The sequence below is a fragment of the Rhinoraja longicauda genome, chromosome 35, assembly GCF_053455715.1.
Source record: "Rhinoraja longicauda isolate Sanriku21f chromosome 35, sRhiLon1.1, whole genome shotgun sequence".
In the NCBI taxonomy this organism is placed as follows: Eukaryota; Metazoa; Chordata; class Chondrichthyes; order Rajiformes; family Arhynchobatidae; genus Rhinoraja; species Rhinoraja longicauda.
Genome location: NC_135987.1, coordinates 11,577,389 through 11,593,030, shown reverse-complemented (window position 1 = coordinate 11,593,030; position 15,642 = coordinate 11,577,389). Strand labels below are relative to the sequence as shown.

General features: G+C 39.8%; 1 protein-coding gene across 2 annotated transcripts in view; it reads left to right on the top strand.

Moving 5' to 3' along the window:
- LOC144610112 (protein transport protein Sec24C-like) overlaps positions 1 to 15,642 on the top strand; it is a 54,588-nt gene that overhangs the window by 20,516 nt on the left and 18,430 nt on the right. The window contains exons 4-13 of one of the 2 annotated variants that reach the window (XM_078428673.1): positions 764 to 942; positions 1,424 to 1,828; positions 2,382 to 2,503; positions 4,629 to 4,697; positions 6,109 to 6,220; positions 7,337 to 7,464; positions 11,991 to 12,129; positions 12,562 to 12,677; positions 14,001 to 14,125; positions 15,110 to 15,301. In XM_078428673.1, coding sequence (XP_078284799.1) covers positions 764 to 942; positions 1,424 to 1,828; positions 2,382 to 2,503; positions 4,629 to 4,697; positions 6,109 to 6,220; positions 7,337 to 7,464; positions 11,991 to 12,129; positions 12,562 to 12,677; positions 14,001 to 14,125; positions 15,110 to 15,301 — 1,587 coding nt within the window. The remainder of the gene's footprint in view (positions 1 to 763; positions 943 to 1,423; positions 1,829 to 2,381; positions 2,504 to 4,628; positions 4,698 to 6,108; positions 6,221 to 7,336; positions 7,465 to 11,990; positions 12,130 to 12,561; positions 12,678 to 14,000; positions 14,126 to 15,109; positions 15,302 to 15,642) is intronic. The other variant, XM_078428674.1, reaches the window with a different exon arrangement.

The window sequence follows — 15,642 nt, the reverse complement described above, 5'->3', positions numbered from 1 at the left end:
CAACTCATGTTCTGACTCCCAACCCACGCCTCCCTCAGTGGTTCCTCGCTGAAATAAATTAAGTTTCTTATTCTGCAGCACATCTAAGCTGATGCAGGTTGACCAGACAGAATCTTCTGCTGTGCAGCTTGAAAACACAGCTTGATACGCCACGTTTGTATCATGAGTTGGAATGACAACAGGGTGGACATGACAGGAAGTTTGGAACTTTAGTTGACCATGAGTTATATTCAAGCCCTAAATTTTCTGACAGTTGTACGAGGCCATTTGGACAAGGTATCTGCTAGAATTTCGCAGTAAACATTTAAAGTATTTAGAATAGTAACATTGAATTAAAAACTTTGAAATGAACCTGGCTATTGTTCTTGAAATGATGTAACTGTTAGATCCCTTTCCATCAGTTTTGCCCTATTCGAATGAATAGGTTGTTCCTGCAATAGCCTTAATGTGCCATGATTTTAATGGGGAGTTTATGTGTTGTAATCTGCTGGGTAATTGCACCTGTTTCATGCACTGCTGAAGTCCTTGCGGAGGCCAGCATTGGAACACTGTTGAGAAATGGTTGGCAAACATCATACAGTAAGTTTGAAGCTTCGAGTGATAATGCTGAATGTTGGCATTTATGCACTCAACCCAGACAAAGAGGTAAATTTGCCTGCCTTCAGAGTAACTGTTTAACCAGTTCAAACTGTGTTTCATCCCAGTTCATACTCTGGCTCTGCAGTTAAAAACATACAAATTAACTGTTGAAATCTTTTTGTAGGCTTCCACTGTCTCAGCAATACATGCCTGGTAATACACTTCATTCTGCTGGTCAACCGATGCCATATCAACAGTATGCGCCCCCACTCAGTCATGCTCAACAGTTACCAAACCAGATGGCCCACATGCAGATCACTGGAGTTTCCAGCAACAGTGCATCGCCTGTCAGCCAAGGTTATGGTAGGTAAAGTTAAAATGATTTTATACAGTTGAAGTTGTGAAATAGTTGTGTGCATCATAGTACAATCATTTGCCATTCTGAGAACAGCATTCCTAATATTTTTAAGAACATCATAGAATTTACTGGGCAATTTAGGAATTGATGGGGGGGGGGGGTGCTTTGTCCCTCTCAATTAATGGAGTTCCTTACAATTCTGATTACATTTCTAAATTGTCCATACACTTTCAGGAAGTAATCCCGCTTAATTAATATACAAGACAATTTGTGCTGCACTTTTCCCCCTTTTAAATCACAAATGTTCATATCGCAAGCATTTGGTGCCTGGTTAATAATGAGGGCAAGGTGCAAATGCCTGAAATTGGTTATGAAATTTATATTATTTTTCTTTCTGCCTCATTTGTAAACTATATCAACTTGATGGCTGTTTTTATTTTTGTTTCTGTGAGAATCTTTACGACTGTAAATATATTCTGTTTTCAGGCCCTCCTGCTTCTCGTCCACCTACTGCAACTAGTTTGCCGCCTGTGGGCCCAGCAGCGTATTCTGCACCGCTTCAGAATGTTCCCTCAAGCACACCGCAAGATAATAGCCTTCCTCAGCAGCCTTTCCCTGGGCAAACCTCCCCAGTGTCAACCTTCTCGTCTCCTCCCACATCTATAGGTCTTATGGGTGTGAATCATCCTCCTTCAGCTGGAATGCAAAGACCTCCTACGATGCATGGACAACCTCTGCCAGGACAGCCGCCACCCGGACCTTATCCACCCCAGCCTAATCACAGATCTTTGGGCCCTCAGCCTGGTATGCCAGGGGCAATCCCTGGTGCTCCCACTCAGGGCTTTCAAATGCATCCAGCACCTAATCAGGGATTTGTACCACAACAGAATGGTAAGCTTTTATGCAGTACATAGAACAAAGTTTTCTCTGATCGATATCTTTGCTACATATCTGTTAGCATTGTGTTGAACAGAATGATTTTCAGAACTGTACAGCCCAGAAATTAAAATATTTCTGTTTCCACCCACATGAGTCCCACTTTCAAATATGAGTTCTAAGTAAAGGCAGAAAGGAAAGTTGAGCAATTGAATATTATTTTCCAAACAAGATTTTGAACGTGCTGCAAAAAAGGGTAGTGGGACCAATCCAGTCATACATTATAACGAGGAATTGGATAGATACATTTCACAATTCTGGGGAAGATGCTCTGAAGTGGGACACGAATGATTTTTTTTGTTGAAAAACTGATGCTGTCTAGATGTTCCAGATGCCCACCTTGCTGTGTACTTTGTATTTGATATGCATTCTGCTTAGCCTATTTTATAAGGGTGACTATCCAATTTGTCTTTGAATTTGCGCAAAAGCAAATTGTAGCTGCAAGAATGGATAGTCGAGTTCTGTAATGACTTGCAAGTCTGCTACTTACCTTGATGTGATGTTCTAGGTTCTTTTGGGCAAATGAGGGCGCCCCAACCAAATTATGCCGCACCTTCCACTGGAGCACCAAATTACAGCAGTCAACCTCCACCTCAGAAACGATTGGACCCAGACAGCATTCCTAGCCCTGTAAGCAAACAGATTTGTTTTGTTATTCACCCTGTTGTGTTCTAATGTTTGTGGAACTGCTCAGTAAATTTTCTCACTTTCTACTCTAAATTGGTTGAAAAGGATTCACTTGCATGGGTGTGTTGGAAATTTGAATGTAAACCCCTCCCCCCCTCCTAATATTTTTTCAATGTGCTTGAACCTGTGTTCACAAGTCGGTATTTTTTTAATAGTCTCAATATTTCACATGTATGTAACCAGCTTGTGTCACAGCACAAGCTGTGTCTAGTAATAGCAATTCCTGCACTAGCAAATTGTGTTACTTGATGGATCCAATTTTCTTCAGAATAGTTTTGAATTCTGGTGGTCTTACTCTTGTGGGACAAACTAGTTCATTCCTGATCTGGTATCAATATCTTTGCTTCCAGTTTGCTTTCCACCAAGACGTTAAGATTTAGTATGCTGTTGCAACTAGTGAACCTGGTGTTGGTACTCCTCATCTTGTCATGTATTTCAGTCTGTTGATTTCTACAGAGAGCATGAGATGTAGAAAGATTGAGATGTAGAAAGAGTGAGCAGTAGATGGAGGCTGTTAGGCAAGGCAGCAGGATTGGACCTGAAACGCCAAGATAGGTATTGAGGCAAAGTAATAAACAACCTTGCTATAAGGTGTTTTAAACTTGTAATCCATTGTGGCACCATTACAGGGCTGATTTATTCCTGATATATCAGGTGATGTTTAATTAACAATGTAGATTTTACTACATCTGTTAGTTGAATACCTAGCATCCATGGTGTGGTATTATACATTTAATTTTAACGTATTCAAAAAGAATTTTAACAGTTGAGCTGTTGCTGACTACATGAATTTAGATACCCAAATCAGGCTGTTTTGTCAGCTCTCAATATGTCTGAAAACAATCCAAGATGTATAAAGCTGTTCACAATTATATTCAGGGTAAAAAGAGCAGCATTCCAAATCGCTGCAGATGCTAAAAATCTAATTCCAAAAGTGCTAGAAATACTCTGCCAATATTGAATATTTTGGTACCTGTAAGGCACCTGAAGACCAAAAGTTAACTTTTCAGGCTGAGCTTTTAAGTAGTCGAAGTGGACATGAAGCATGTGAGTTAATTGGTGATAATGCTTGGAAGAGTCGTTGGAAAGAGTAGTAGAACTGAGAATTTGATAATTAGTTTTGAAACCAATGCAATGATGGGGAGATTATTGGTCCTTTGTGAATAGGCGAGTTTGAATGATGTTATATCTGTTTGCACTGTTGTCCTCAAGACTTTGGATGGAGGGTTTGCAGAATTTATGAAAGCAGATGATTCAAAGACCTTGAATCTTTCTTAGGGAGTGTTTAAATTCTAGGGTAATACGCTGCTTTTAATATTTTTCTCAGCTTTCTACTTTTAAACAAATATTTTCAGATCAGTAAAAGCGTAAGAGTCGAGTAGAGGTGAATTTTTATAATTGAAAAGGAAATGGTTGAAAAGAGAATTCCGCCAGTATCCCAACACTTTTGCATAGGTTGCCATAGAAAAAATAGATCTGATGGAAAAGAGGTACTATTTTACTTTAAGCAGTTGCAGTGTTTTGCACCATTTGGCGTTAATTCTGGTGAGGATATTTTAATTATCGAAATTTCCCTACCCAGGAAATGAATGAGGTTGCTATGTTGCAATCTTCCTTTCATAACTAACCATTTAATCATATGCGGTCAGTCTAATGTATTTAGCTTTCTCACCTCATTTTTGTGTCTGGGAAACTGGCATGAATGAAAGAAACATTAAAACTGCACCATATAAGCTTCAATCGTTTTTTTTTAATTGCACTTAATTTTAGCAGATTTTCTGAATTATTATTGAAAAGCACATAATTGAAGAGCTAACATGCTTACAGATGGAATTATTTTCCCAGAATATTTTCTTGAAATGTTGATTCTCTTTTAAGGCAGTTAAGAGGTCTTGCATTTGGTATTGACGTATTCACATAGCTAGTCTAACTGATTAGCACTACTTGCATGTGCAATGATGTATATCAAAGGACTTGCTGATATGGCACCATTTGTGTAGGAAGGTAGAAGTAACAATTGTTACTCTTGTTTCTCTCCTGTTTTGCTGCTCATTTGTGCCTTTTTAAGCAACTTAATGAACTGCCAACTCAAAAGAAAACAAGGCATAGAATAGATCCAGATGCAATTCCTAGTCCAGTAAGTCTGCTTGTATGTACGTGCTATTACCTTCTGCATTACTGCCCTGCTTAAACTCCAAAAGGCTCATAGATCTGCAATTGTGAGCTACATGCTGTAAGGTCATAATGTTGTTCCCCTTCACTTTATATGTGCTATTTTGTAATTCCACATTTTAATTAAAAGGTAAATGACAGTTAAAGTGTATGCCCAAGAAAATATTTATACTGCAAATCTTTCTAATAGATTACTAAAACTTTTAGCTTATGACTTGTGGAGAATTTAGTGCTTGAACACATTAATGTTGTGATCTTACAGTCATGTTTTAATAGGTTAGCATTAGATACAAATTTATATTTAATAACAGGATCTAAACTTGCATACATGGTGAGCATTTTGGGTCTGGATTTTAATTTCCAGCGCTAACTAGCTTTATTAGCTAGATACTGTTTTTATTTTTCCCTCCATTACACTTTATCAATATAATTTCTCCACATTTTTCATTATTTTTATGAAACCTGTGCAAGAGATGGAAACCCTCTTGTCTCTTTTTTGGGATATTTTTGCAGAATCCTTGGTGTTTAATTAATAGTAACAATAAGTTTGGAGAAGTTTTAGAATGGGCATTATATGTCATTCCAAAATCAAGCTAACTGAAAAAGCTAGCTGCGACTTTAGCTATTGGTACTTTGGTACCTTTGTGACTTTTTATAACTAATTTTAGTGGCCGCATTAAATCAATGTACTTATTTGGAATTTTTCAGTGAAAACCAGGTGCTGAATGAGTTTTTCTCCAATTGGAGGCCCTTCAGTAATCCAGTCTGAGATATCTTTGACTGGCAAATGTTTGGTGTAATGCAAGTCTAGATTCGATGTGCAAAAGATTTTCTACTTTCCCTGCCCTTTCCAAGCATTGCCAATTTCTTCCAATTCATCTGTGTTGCACACTTTAGATATGCACTTTAGTGCTTTAGTGCTTTTGTGTTGTTCCACAGGCATCAAAAACCTATTTGCTACACTGTCCAAATGGTTCATTGAGATAATAGACTGTTCCACTGTGAGCAGGGTGGAGAGGCTACCACAGTTGAACGCTCAGTCGTGTGCACCTTTGCATTGGAACAGTTATCACTGAACATTGATTGGGATTGGGAATTTGGGCTGATTTCTTTACTCTTGGCATGTTAGGAGTGCTAAAGGCAATTGTGATCCAATGTTGATTTGCTATCTCAGCATCCAGGCCATTTATGGGCTCAGGCAGCACACGCATTCACAAGCCTGTTAGCAAAGGTGGTTAGTCAATGTTACATAGTGGAATTGGCTGCTCATCCTTTTATACCAGCTTATAGTGCATCTATTCATCTGTACAAACGATAATGGATCGCTTGAACTTTTAATAAATGACTCTAAAATATTGTATTGTGTGCTGTAACAGATCCAAGTAATTGAGGATGATAAGTCGAATCGAGGATCTGAACCATTTTCGACTGGTGTAAGAGGACAAGTTCCACCACTCGTGACTACTGACTTTGTGGTAAAAGATCAAGGTAGGTTTAATTTGCTCAGCTTGATGTGTTCAGCAAAACACCTTCATATTTGTGATTTGAAGCAAAGCTTATATGCAAATCATATTGATCTATTTCACGAAAGAGGGGAAAGATTTAATAGGAAACTAAGGAGCAACTTTTTCCACACATGATATATGAAAAAAGCTGCCAAATTAAGTAGTTGAGGCTAGGAAAGGCCATAGATATGGACCAGGCTTGGGTAAATGGTACTAGCTTAGATTGGGCATCTTGGTTGGCATAGATGAGTTGTGCCGGCGGGCCTTTATAACCTGATTCTATGGCTGCTCAAGATGTACCCACATCTGTCAATATCTCGGTTGTAAAAGTATTGGATGATTTTCACATTGATGTAATAGAGACTTCTGAAAAACTAAAATGAATAGGATCAATGATTCAAGAATTGCATATCTCAATTTACAGTTCAAGGGGTTAAAGCCAGCAAAGTAACTAGAAAACTGCCACCTCAATTCCAGCATCCTGGATTTTCCACATGCAGGGCCTGAGCAATTTTTTTCCCATTACGTTGGCATGGCAGAGCACACATTGAACATACGCAGCTGATTGTACCGATCTCTTAATCAATTGCAGCATCTTGTTTCCTGTTGCATAGCTCCAAATTTTATTATGCTTAGTAAATTATAAACTCTTATTTCACAATTGTTCTTATTTGTAGTCCACATATGCTTTTAACTGAATGTTCTTTCATTTAAATTGATTAATCTAGCTAAAGACTGACTGAGTGTTATACATAATTTACATGTGTTTTTAGGGGTGTTTGACCTATTATTAAACATACTTGTGAGGTGTGTACTTGCATTTAAATGTGTGCATTGTTATTTTGTCCACAGTTGTGATTTCTTGCCAATCGTTTTCTCTTTTCAAACTAAACCCATGAATGTTTTAGATCACTGATTTTTCCTTGCAGAAAAATGTTGTATGTTCCATACAAATGAAGCACTGAAAAATACTGTAAATTAAGTTCTGTTTTTTGGTTAAATCAATGAAAAAGCGCGCACCAAATGGAGGTTTACTAATGATACAGCTCCTTAAACTTTGATTGCATCGTTGCATAAAACTTATTTTGTTGTCTTGCAGGGAATGCAAGTCCTCGTTTTATTCGATGTGCAACGTACAATATACCTTGCACTTCAGACATGGCAAAACAATGTCAGGTTCCCCTCACTACAGTCATAAAACCACTTGCCTCGCTGCCGGCTGATGAGGTAATTTGCACTACAATCTCCCAAATGCTTGGAATGTTCAAACTATATTCCTTTTAAACAGAGGCACTGCTTTTTAATCTGTTTGCAGTCATGTGTATATTTTACCAAAGCATCTTTAACTCTGAGGTGGGGGTAACTGAAGTACTAAAAAGCAAATGTGTTAGCATTAGCCTTGATTGGATGAACCCTCTAAATATGAATTAGACCCATTATGAGTAGCTGCCGAGTCACTTTATGTGTGTGGTTACTTTAAGTAAAAGCAAGGAGGAGAGAATCAGTTGCGGCAAATAACCCAACTTGAGGTGTGCATGTGTGAAGAGGCTCCACCTGGAATGGACTTCTGACTGGGCAAGATTCTGGGATTGAAGCAACTGTTGAACATTCTCGTGGCGTCTCTGAGCTTGGGTGAGCTCAAGCCTCTGGTTGGAGAGCAACCATTGAGTGATGCTATGCAGATGAATACTGGCTACATGGCAGACTTTCTGGGAAGTACCTAACTGGCATTACCCTGCAGTCGATGCTATGAATAAGGTAAAAGAGAAAGTAAACTAGAAAATCAAATGGATCCAAACTTAAAGTGGAGCCCATTGTCTCGTAATTTAAATAGTTTGATTTGCGCGTTGTTAAAACTGAGGTGAGAAGGACCCTTTTCACCCAGAGAGTTGTGAATTTATGGAATTCTCTGCCACAGAGGGCAATGGAAGCCAAATCACTGGATGGATTTAGGAGAGAGTTATATAGAGCTCTAGGGCTCGTGGAATCAAGGGATATGGGAAGAAAGCAGGCACGGGTTATTGATTGTGGATGATCAGCCATGATCACAATGAATGGGGGTGCTGGCTCAAAGGGCAGAATGGCCTCCTCCTGCACCTATTTTCTATGTTTCTATGTTGTCAGTGATTGCACTGGTTTGATGAGTTAATTTGTTTCATGACAGTGTTGCTATGGTTGTCCTGGGACTGATGAGACAAGAAATGCAGGCAAATTCATTTGCTCTCTATTTCCAATTAGAGTGTTGGGAGTTTATAACTTAAATAATGTATCCTTGTACAAAGTTCTATTTCTGAGCAGTGAGCACTCCTCTTGGTCAGTTGAAGCAAAACGCGGTAGTGAACTTGTCACTCTTTCCACATTCAACCTTTGAAATTGGATCTCCCTGTATTTGAGTATGTCTGCACTGGCAGCTGCTAAACGTGCCAACAGCAAGCATTGAACCCCAGTTATGGGGTAGGAAAACCTTTTGTCTACGGAAATACTCTAAATTTAGCTATCCGGTTCCATAAAACCTTTAATGGCAAGGAAAAAATTAAGTCCATGTTCACCCCACAGAAAATAGTTTTGTTAAGGTAGGCTACCGAACAGGTAGCAACTTATTTAATGGGTATGATAGGGTATTTTCTCAGGAAATATCACCCCAGCAACAGGTAGTAATGCACAGTCTTTCAGAAGCATTACTAATGCACGTAGTAATGAAAAGTCATATTTTGTTCAAGTTCTTTGTGATGATGGTTCCATTTTGTCTGTTGCAGCTGTTGAAATGAATCCAAAAGCTGTAAGTGACACCATGCTGGAGTGGCTTGATCAGCACATTGGTTTGGAGATTTCAAATTTGTATATCATGCACTTTTGAGAAGCAGTTAATACACTTATTTTACTCTTTAATTAAAGTTAAATTTGGAGTAGATCAAGAATTTTCAGACTGAAAACATGAATTAATTTTACATTAAGGTTAGTAGTCACAGCTGTAAAATCTGAGGGTTCAGTTTCTTGATGAGATCTCAGTTATTCTGCTGTAGTGAAATTTGGAGATTGAGTTCATGATCCCTTAAATTTGAAGAAATTGCATTCTGATTTTGCCTTTTCACCTCCAAATGTTGGGCTGAACCTAATGATGGGATGTGAACTTTATACTTTACGTGGGAGAAAAGGGTCCATAAGCACAAGAAAATATTGCCTTTCTCCACAACATTTTGGTACTTTAAATATAAACCTTATCAAAGGCACATGGTTTGTCTTAGATCAGCAGAAAACTTCCAAGTCTGCTGTTGGAGTTAGGTTAGTAAATGCAATTTAGTAACAATGAGGACACCGATCATTAGATCACAGCACGGAAACAGGTAATTCAGCTCAACTTGTCCATGATGACCAAGATATCTGTTTATTACCATTTGGCCTCTTTCTATCCAAACCTTCACTGTCAGTATACCTTTTCAAATGTCTTATATGTTGTAATTATACCTGCCTGTACTACTGCCTTTGAAAACTCGTTCCGTATGCCCTTATCCAAGGCCTTGTTAATATCCATGAAGACAGCATCCACCACACTGCCTTGTGAATCATAAGATCAAAGGTGATAGGAGTAGAATTAGGCCATGGTTCATTCCCTTGGTTAACTCCTCAAGAAAAACTCAAATTAAATCCGGGACCCATGATCTCCTGCAAACAAAACCCAGCTGACTACTCATTAGTCTTTGCCCTTGCAAGTGCAACTAAATCATTTTCCAGTGATTTCCCTACCTGTGTTGTAAAACTCACTCGTCTGTATTTATGTGGCCTCTAGCCCTTCTAAAATAAAGGCACAACATTATTCGTGGTCCAGTCTGCTGTTACCTTGCCAATGGCTAAGAAAGATCCAAAAATATCTGCCAGGGCTTGAGCAATCTCTTCCTTTGCTTCCCAGAATGCTCTTGGTTGCACCTGGCCAGGCCCTGGTGATTTATCTACTTTTAAGTACTTGAAGTCCATTAGCATTGCCTCCTTTTAGGAGATCTGAGGAGCAATATCAAATGGTACATAATAGTAGACAAAGGAGGTAGTGATTGACTTCTGGAAGCCCCAGTTTGCATTAATGGTGCCAAAGTAGAGATGGCTAAAAACAACAAATTCCTCGGAGTCAATATCACCAACAATTTCTCCTGGACTGCCCATATAGAAGTAACGACCAAGAAAGCACACCAATGCCTCTACTTCCTAAGAAGGATTAGGAAGTTCGGCCTGTCCCCAACAACTGTCACCAACCTGTACAGATGTGCCGTGGAAAGCATTTTATTGGGATGCATCACAGCTTGGTTTGGAAACAGCTCCATCCAAGACGGTAAGAAATTGCAGCAAATTGTGGACGCAGCCGAGACCATCACATTAACCAACCTCCATTCAATTTATTCCTCCCCCATCGGGCAAAAGATATAGAAGTGTGAAAACACACAGCTCCAGATTCAAGTACAGTTTCTTCCCAGCTGTTATCAGGCAACTGAACCATCCTACCGCAACCAGAGAGCAGTCCTGAACTATCTACCTCTTCGGGGACCCTCGGACTATCTTTGATTGGACTTTACTGGCTTATTCCCATATTATGTATCCGTGACTGAACCTGTGGTGTCCAATGATCACTTTGGTACAGGGGAGGTAGGGTCTTGCAGTTTAGATGTTAAACTGAGGTTCCTTCTGTCCTGTATGGCTGTTAATAATAATAATAATAATATGCCTTTATTGTCATTGTACGAACAGTACAATGAAATTAGAAGTGCTACATCTGAAACAGTGCGACAGTGCAAATCTTTCAAAAACAATCGCACAAACATAGGAACCAACACAAGTACCAATATCAATAAAAAACAATAAAAACTAATAAATAATAAATGAGTTTTGCACCTAAGATGCTGTATATATTAAAAAAAAGTGCAACGAAAGTGAGAGTCACATCAAGTCAAGTATTTCCATTCACAGTTCTTATAGCCCAGGGAAAGAAACTTTTTAAGTCGGTTTGTTCTGGCCCTTAGGCTCCTGAAGCGTCTCCCAGAGGGCAGGAGAGCAAACAGTTCATATCCTGGGTGTGTGCTGTCCTTAATTATATTTCTGGCCCTGTTTAGACAACGCGAGCTGGATATGTCCTTCAGAGAAGGTAGTGGACAGCCGATAATTTTGAGCAACCAGCATACCATACTATGGTGCAGTATGCCAGTACGCTCTCAATGGTGGAGCGGTAGAAGGTGACCAGCAGATTCTCCTTCAGTTTGTTATTCCGGAGCAGTCTTAAAAAGTGCAGTCTCTGCTGTGACTTTTTAACTACCGTTGTAATATTTGCAGTCCAGGAGAGGTCCTGGGAGATGGTGGTCCCCAGGAACTTGAAGGTGGAGACCCTCTCCACTTCCTCCCAATCATTTCCTCCCAAGTTCATGACTTGATTGTACAATTTGATGAGATTGGAAATTCTCGAGGTATACTGGCCACCTATTACCCTTAAACCACGCCACCCAAAATAATGTTCTTGTTACCAACAAAATGGCTGACTTGTTTAAACATATAAGGAAGCAATTGCACAGAAAAGGAAGAAATGAATATAATAGGTGCAACATAAATAGGCTTACTTTAAATGATACTATAAAAAGGTTTTGTGCAGTCCAATGCAAATTATTCCCAGGTTGATGCAGTTTTTAAAAGTGTTTTATTTCAATGTCTGTCATTTTCTGAAGCGCTTAGTTGTGGAACTGTTCTGAAGTTTTTTTGTTTTTTTTGTTTAATTGCAGGCACATCCTTTCATTGTAGATCATGGAGAGACTGGACCAATACGATGCAATAGGTGCAAGGCCTACATGTGTCCTTACATGCAGTTTATTGAAGGAGGGCGGAGGTTCCAATGTGCATTCTGTAGTTGTGTCACAGAAGGTAACTAGTAGAATGGGAGTTATATATTTTTTCTCAATTACGTCTCCCTCATGTAATGTTCCCATGATAAAAAAATAGAATGAAAGAGCACAGTGTAGCACCATGCTAATACTAACTTCTGAATATGTCGGAGATTATATGCCCTCCCTGCCTGCCATGCCCATTGATACAGGAGCTATTGAGGGTATGTGTATAAATTACTCAGCCTCCAGGATCTCTAACTACTTGCCCTGCAAGATATTTGATTTGTTATCATTTTTGACATTCTTAAAAATAATTAATCTCTATGCTACTGATAATTCTGCGATTAAATTGAAACTGTGCATTTTTAGTGACTCGCACTTTGAGGTTGTGAATGACTTGTCCAGATTCCCATCCTACCTTTCTAGCATACCCAATAGCACATTGTAACTCTTGTTTCTCCTTCCTCAGTACTGCCTCACTATTTCCAACATTTGGATCACACCGGCAAGCGAATGGACTACTACGATCGACCAGAACTGTCACTTGGTTCCTATGAATTTTTAGCCACTGTAGACTACTGCAAGGTATTCTTTATATGTTACCTATTTCTTAATCTGCAAACCCCTATCATTGAAGTTAGATTTTAAATTAAGGGTTTGATTTACATAAATGCCCATTTGGCAGATCTAGTCCAAGCTTTCTAAATTGCACCCCATGGCTTTAAATAATATGTTAATTTAATTGATGTGGGTAACTACATTTCTACTTGTAAATTCTTGTCTCCTATATGTACCATTTAATATTGATGGGTAACAAACCAAGACCAATCAAGAAATAATTAAATGTTTTGGAAAGAACTGCAGATGCTGGTTTAAATCGAAGGTAGACACAAAATGCTGGAGTAACTCAGCGGGACAGGCAGCATCTCTGGAGAAAAGGAATGGGTGACGTTTCGGGTCGAGACCCTTCTTCAGATTGATGTCATGGCAGTGGGTGGGACAGAGATAGAATGTAGTCGGAGACAGTAAGACTGGTGGGAGAACTGGGAAGGGGGAGGGGATGGAGAGAGGGAAAGCAAGGGCTAATTGAAGTTAGAGAAGTCAATGTTCATAATGCTACCCAAACGAAATATATGGGGCTGTTCCTCCAATTTGCGCCGGGCCTCACTCTGACAATGGAGGAGGCCCAGGACAGAAAGGTCAGATTGGGAATGGGAGGGGGAACCTCTGCCTCACCTGAAAAGACTGTCAGAGCCCTTGGATGGAGTCGAGGGGGGAGGTGAAGGGGCAGGTGTTGCATCTCCTGAGGCTGCAGAAGAAAGTACCTGGGGTGGAGGTGGTGTGGGTGGGAAGGGATGAGTTGACCAGGGAGCTGCGGAGGGAACGGTCTCTGCGGAAAGCAGAAAGGAGTGGAGATGGGAAGATGTGGCCAGTAGTGGCTTTCCGCAGAGACCGTTCCCTGGTCAACTTGTCCCTTCTCACCCAAACCATCCCCTCCTCAGGTACTTTCCCCTGCAACCACAGGCGATGCAACACCTTTCCCTTTACCTCCCCCTCAACTCCATCCAAGGACCTCGACAGACTTTTCAGGTGAGCAGAGGTTCACGTGCACCTCCTCCAACTTCATCTACTGTATCCGTTGTTCCAGGTGTCCTATTTTGTCAAGATAAAAATCGGGGCATATCCATACGGGTATAGCTTCAGCAGAACCTTGTCATGAAGTTTGGTTGTCCCCATTTTTAATCTTTCTGTTAAAGACTAATTATAAATTGGTGCAGCTCTAATATACACGAAGGGCTTCAGTCTCTGCAATGTTTGCCTACACAGATGCAAGATGGTTGATGCAAATGGTTTTGCTGAAATGGACATATAATTCTTCAATTGTAACTTAAATGATTTATTTTCCAGAACAATAAATTTCCTAATCCTCCTGCTTTCATCTTTATGATCGATGTATCCTACAATGCACTGAAAAGTGGGCTGGTTCACCTATTATGTGAGGAGCTTAAAACTCTGTTGGATTTCCTTCCAAGGTAAGATCATTTTGAGGTTTCTGCATAAAGGGAAATTACTGTCACTGTTGATTCTCAACATTTTCTTATCAAGAAAGTCTAACTAAAAGACCAGCTGAAAATTCTACTAAACACTTTTAAAAGGAAAATTATTTTATTCTTTTAAAGTGAGCAACCCCACTTTTGCAGTTTCTCTGCTATGATGATAAATCTCTGCCCTTTTCCTTGTGTGGTGTGCAGACTGAGACAACTTATCTATAAAAATGAAGACACAAGGAACCGCAGATGCTGGAATCTTAAGCAAAAACATAGTACTGGAGGAAGTCAGCAGATCGAGCAGCATCTGTGGAGGCAATGAACAGGTGATGTTTCAGGTCGAGATCCTCCTTTAGACTGAAGAAGGATTCCAGGCCAAAAGGGTTCCAGCCCTGTCCATTGCCCCCACAGATGCTGTCAGATTGACTAAGTTCCTCTAGCCATTTGTGTTTTGCTTAATGTATATTAAATATTTCTTGAAGATAGACACAAAATGCTGGAGTAACTCAGCAGGACAGGCAACATCTCTGGAGAGAAGGAATGGGTGATGTTTCGGGTCGAGACCCTTCTTCAGACCCCACCCGACTTCGCGACCCGAAATGTCACCCATTCCTTCTCTCCAGAAATGCTGCCTGTCCCACTGAGTTACTCCAGCATTTTATGTCTATCTTTGTTTTTTAACCAGCATCAACTGGTCCTTCCTACTCACTTAAATGTTTCTTGCACCCCCTTGGAGACACCACATCATATTTCCCTTCAATCTAAAATTATTCATAATTTTGAACTTTTTTCTGCCTGTTTGGAAGTCTCGTCTGTATTTAATATTTCTTTGAGACCATTGTTATAACTTGTGCGTTACCCATATTCAAGCATAAGAGTACCTTATTTAAGGCATTTCACTAGGGGCCTTTGCAATTTCAAACGTAGTTTCTAAAAAATGAGTGTTTGAATTTCTTGTTTCTCTTCTAGGGAGGGCAATGCAGAAGAATCGGCAATAAGGGTTGGCTTTGTAACATATAACAAAGTTTTGCATTTTTACAATGTTAAGAGCTCGTTGGCTCAGCCACAAATGATGGTGGTGTCCGATGTAGCTGACATGTTTGTGCCCTTGCTTGATGGATTCCTGGTCAATGTGAATGAGTCACGGGCTGTGATAAACAGGTAAGAAACCCATCTAGTGAGGATGTTATGTTGTAGTCCTTCATATTAGAAAACTATTTGCAACAACTACTTACAAGAACACTACACAGCAAAATACATCAGTGTAAGATTTTGAGTGATAATTTCACTGCACCATGAACTGCAAAATTACAAAGCTTGTTCCTATGATATTGGGGTAATTGTATTCGCGAGCTGACATTAATGAGTCAAATGTATTTATTCACAAAATGCTGGAGTAACTCAGCAGGTCAGGCAGCACCTCAGGAGAGAAGGAATGGATGAGGTTTCGGGTCTCGACCTGAAACGTCACCCATTCCTTCTCTCCTGAGATGCTGCCTGAC